Source organism: Scomber scombrus, chromosome 13 (genome assembly GCF_963691925.1).
Source record: "Scomber scombrus chromosome 13, fScoSco1.1, whole genome shotgun sequence".
NCBI classification, from domain to species: domain Eukaryota; kingdom Metazoa; phylum Chordata; class Actinopteri; order Scombriformes; family Scombridae; genus Scomber; species Scomber scombrus.
The window spans coordinates 10,763,108-10,768,484 of NC_084982.1; the positions used below are offsets into that span (position 1 = coordinate 10,763,108).

General features: G+C 39.3%; 1 protein-coding gene across 1 annotated transcript; it reads left to right on the forward strand.

Moving 5' to 3' along the window:
• The first annotated feature begins 230 nt into the window (after positions 1-230).
• Positions 231-1,397, forward strand: gpr45 (G protein-coupled receptor 45). Its single transcript, XM_062432164.1, has one exon. It carries the CDS (start codon positions 237-239, stop codon positions 1,395-1,397), a length of 1,161 nt encoding a protein of 386 aa, XP_062288148.1. The 5' UTR covers positions 231-236.
• Positions 1,398-5,377: the final 3,980 nt, after the last annotated feature.

A 5,377-nucleotide genomic window follows, 5' to 3' on the forward strand; every position in this document is an offset into this window, starting at 1 on the left:
AATGACTCAAAGTCATTCATTTCAATAAGGATGAGTTATTTATATAAAGCCCAAAGTTACAGGTTGCTTTTGATTGTTTCACACAGTATTTTCAAAAATAATTTACACTGTTGTTTCTCTGTTTGTATTTCAGATGTTGCCATGAAAGATGACCATCAAAAGACAACCTAATACCACAGCAATAATAAAAACATGTACGTCTTCTTTTGGGCTGATATCCCCTGATAAAAGCTGCTATGGCTTTTTGTAATGAAAGCCTTCTGGACGGGTGTGACTTCATGGAGCCGGACAAGATAGAGCAAGCAGCAGAAAGTCTCCCATCAGAAGCTGGGAGTCCTCTCATATCGGTCACTCTGCGTGTGACCCTGGCAGCCATAATGATTTTCATGATCACTATTGGTTTCCTGGGCAACGCGATTGTGTGTCTGATTGTTTACCAGAAACCTGCCATGCGTTCTGCCATTAACCTCCTCCTCGCCACACTGGCTTTCTCGGACATCATGCTCTCTGTGCTCTGCATGCCCTTCACTGCGGTCACTGTGGCCACTGCTGACTGGAGCTTTGGGAGTGGTTTCTGCCGTGCATCCATCATGCTGTACTGGCTGTTTGTCCTGGAGGGTGTGTCCATCCTCCTCATAATCAGTGTGGACCGTTTCCTCATCATTGTGCAGCGGCAGGACAAGTTGACCCCACACAGGGCCAAACTGTTGATTGTAGGGTCATGGGTGTTGAGCCTGTGTGTATCTCTGCCATCTGTGGTTGGGTGGAGGACAGGTGCTGCAGGTATCGGGGGTGCCTGGGCGCCTCAGTGTGTGCTGGGATACAGTGAGTCTCTAGCAGACCGTGGGTACACAGTACTGTTGGCAGTCGCAGTATTCTTTGTACCATTTGCTGTCATGCTGTACTCCTACATGTGCATCCTCAACACGGTGCGCCGCAACACCCTGCGCATCCATAACCATACCAGTGAGCACTCCTGCCTTCCAGCCCTCAACCAAGTCAGCAAAATGAGACTTATTGGGCTGCAGCGGCCCCCTCAGATCAAGGTGGACATGAGCTTTAAGACACGAGCCTTCACTACTATCCTCATCCTCTTTGTTGGCTTCTCAGTGTGCTGGTTGCCTCACACAGTGGTCAGCCTGCTGGCCGTTTTCAGCCGGCAGTTCTACTACAGCTCGGTCTTCTACCCAATCAGCATAGGAGCTCTGTGGCTCAGCTACCTGAAGACAGTCTTCAACCCTGTCATCTACTGCTGGAGGATCAGAAAGTTCAGAGAGGCCTGTCAGGAGTTCATTCCTAAGAGTTGCAGACTGTGTCCCAGAGTGCAAGGCAGGAGCCGGAGGAGAGTGAGACCTAGCAACATCTATGTGTGCAGTGAGACTCAGTCAGCTGTGTGAAAGAAGGAAGACCGGTTCGGAAGATGCTCACACCAGCAGCTGTTGACACTGGCATCAATCTTTATTTTTCCTCATTTATGAGCAACTCAAGGCTACTGCTTTAAAGAATACCCTCATTGGTTTAACTTGATGGCCAATATTAAAGTTGCTGCCATTCAAACAACTGCATATTGCATATGTTTATTTCTGTTTCATTTATTTCTGGTGTATTCCATGAATGTTGTTTCAGACTGTAAACTACATTTTCAGTCTTTGAGTAGTAGTAGTAGTGATAATAATTCTGTTGTCAGTTATGTGATGAGTTTCACAAAAAAAAGTAAGGTTTGGTGCAGAAACACAACCTTGTGTGAGTTGAAACTGTTTGTTATTTTGAACCATAAGTGTGTCAACAAAGAAATGGGTTAGTTATTATGCTGTGAATGTGTACTTGAATGTGTTATCATTTCATGAATAATGAAACCAGGTAAATAAATATAGTTTTTAAGAGGGGTTGCTTTGACAGACTGGAGTGCTTTTGGTGAAAAACACAGCCAGCAGCCGGCTGCTTCTACAATGTACATAAAGTACAGAGGTACATAATGTAAACAGGCCGCAGAGTTGCTGGGATACTAAAGACATCTATTCACTGTGGTTTAATATGTGTCAGCGTCACTGAAGACAACATACACAGCGGTTTGTATCTCATTATTTCCATCAAGTACTTTACCACAGTTAGTTAATTCTATTATAAGAGTGAGGTCTGCAAAACATTGTTAAACTGTGACACCAAAAACGAAAAAAGAAGTAAAAGTGAATGAACAAATTAAGTGAATGTATTGGTTTTGATTCAGTCATGTGGAACATTTTAAAATGTGTGATTTTAGTATTGATAAATGATTACTGCATCAATTTTGAGCTATTAGTATAATTGCAATAAAAGCTAAAAGACCATCATCAATCAAATGGGCAGCCTCCGCTGCCCTGAGAGGTGGTTTTGCTGTACAAAACAAAACAGAAGATGGTGCTGTTCTTTCATTGCAAATCGAGTTAGACCCATTTCCCATTGAATTTAATCATCTGAATTGCCTTTTGTTTCTCTTCAGTCATTCGTTGTTTTTGACTTATTTGAAAAATCAGACATGTGGGTGGTGAGCTGAAGGTCTGGTACCAGGCTACTTGACTCTAGACACAGAAACACTGATGCAAAATCTACAGCTTCTCAGATAAATATTCTTACAGGGAACATTGTGATTTTCATCTTTACAAAGTGTGAGTTAGCAATATTCTTTAAAAAATATTATCTTGTGTGTTAATTCTTTCATGTGCAAAGTAAAAAGGGAAATAGCTTTTATTCCTGTAGACATCGATTACATTCACACACTGGATGTAAAGTAAAACTTAGCTACTATACATCTTACTATTATTATCTACTACTAAAACATGAAGGTCCATTTGCCTGCTTACAATATTGTAAAAGTAAGTGTTTTTCCTCTGAATTTGATAATGTATTTTAGTTATGATTTTATTATTGTCAATAAGATGCAAATCTCCAGTAAATCATTTTTACAGTGTATATGTATATGGACAAACACTAACTCAGCGCAGGCTTTAATGACGCCAACGAGTCTGAAGGCAATCCTTGGAAACATGTGATTGGGTCCTTTACATTTACACTCATACATGACTAACATGTGACAACCAACACACCGTCTCTCTACCAATGTAGAGCTCATGTTTGCTCCTATATTACAGTGCTGACCTATAACCTACATGAACTACTTAAAGTCTGATTGCAAAGATGTTGGAAGAAGGGACATATTTACTTTGAGGCTGTTTCCCACAACAGGCTCAACCAATACACTAAGGGCGATGGTTCTTACAAAAAAAAAAACTTCAGAAAATCTTACATTGATTAACAGTTGTGAGACACATGTTTACAGGACTGTAACAAAGGTAAATTAGGGCTAGTGTTTACCATAATATAAAGTTTAATAAGTGATTTGTCCCCAGTTCACTCCATTGAGGAGACTGCAGATTAAAAGTTGTTGTGCAACCAGCCAACGTAAGGCTGCAGGGAGCATGTGACTTCTGTAAACCAGGGCCAGTTTAATGCGCCCCTCTCATGTGTTGGGCCCTCTACACGTGCTGAAAGTCCGACGTCTTCTTGTCTGGAGAGAAGTTAAATCTAAATCACTGGACTTGAATTCTGATCAAGGATGTTTTGGCGTTTCATCTGAAAGGCTTCTTCACTTCTAACTATGGTGACAAATAGCACTGATATTTTTCCCTTTGAGGTGATCACACCTACCTGCTAGATGTATCCACCAACAGTTAAATCAGGATTCGATTGAAAACAAGGTCTAATCACATGACTGACTGAGAAGAGCCTTCATGTCTTGTAGCTGCTTTAAACTCATTATAGGTGCAGAATGCTCTTATGACATCTTTGATATTGTTTCAAATTGCTGAAGCATGATTCCTACTAAGACATAATAATGTCTAAAAGTACTCTGTGTTTGCCAGCCACAAAACACATGATGTAAAAGGATTATCCTGGTTCATTAAAACCTGGTGTTATGTTTTATAGTGTTGGACATGGTTTCCATTGGTAAAAATAACACTTCACTCAGCAAATAAATTGAGATGTAAACATGGAGGCATTGCTAAAAAATGTCAGACAACCGGGCCTTTAGTTTCAGTGTGGCTGGTAGAGGCAGATTTTTATCAAGGTATACCTGCAAAGGAGATGTAATTTACCTTTATTTTATATTATTAATAGTACAATATCATCCCAGTGTGTTCTTTCAAACATGTATGATGAACAAAACATTAGGGGGACACTTATCCACGGTTGAGCTTTGTAAAAGCAAAATACAGCTACAATTTTCTTAATTTTGCAGGTCTCCTAAATGACCACATAATGTGTTGATACAGCTTCTATGAATATTATTGACCATGGATAAGCCATGTGTTTGAGTTAGTTTACAAACAGTGTCACAGTTATGTACACTGCAGAGCAATGAAAAAATTGATTTTTCAATTGTACAATGTCTTGCTCATTATGTAACTTGGTTCAAAACTGTGTATTCTGTGTTATATCTGCTGACAAATGAAAATCACATGAGAATGCCATAGTCCAAACTTTCTACTCTACTACATTTATTTGACAGCTTTAATTACTTTTCAGATGACATCTTACAAAAAGCATTGTGCAGTCAAGGTCACATTTCAGATGTTTTTGAGTTGTTCGACTCCACCACACAGTGATTTTTTGCCTTTGAACTTCTCACATGGTTTAATTACAATTAACGTTCTAATAATTCACAAAATTTGACTGGATTGGAGAAAAAGTCCAAAAACTGAAAACAGATTTGTGAATCTGAACTTTGTTTTGTCTTCTTTCCTCTCCCATTAATCATCTCACTGCCCCTTAGATTTAACTGGTCACCCCTGACCATTTGGACAACTGGACTAAACTAGTTAACTGTACTTGTAGTTCAAACAAGCTCCACCTCCAGCAGCTACAACATTCACATGCTGCTTACAGACTGATACTTCAGTATAAATAATCTAATTATGTCATATATAATAATAGGCCTGCTATATATCAGTCAGATGGACCAAACCACCACTTCTACTTCAATACTTGAATAGATTTAGCTACTTTCTTATATTACTTTGACTTAAATATGATTTTTCATATGTATGTATATATCACATAGCTGTGTTGGTACTTTTAATCAAGTTATGGATCTGAGCACTTCTTCCACCACTGAAAATAGCTAATAGACAACATTTTCCTGTCAAGGAAAATATTTGCATATATTACACACCATGTTAAATCAGCTAATAGTTATAGTGGAGTAACTGGTACATTTATACGAGGTGACTTATTTCACTACTTGTGATAATAAAAAGTGAATAAAGGTTATAGGTAATATTTTCACAGAGGGAGTCTATGGTCTGTGCTGTGTTGTTGTGACGCGGTGCATGCCGGGAGT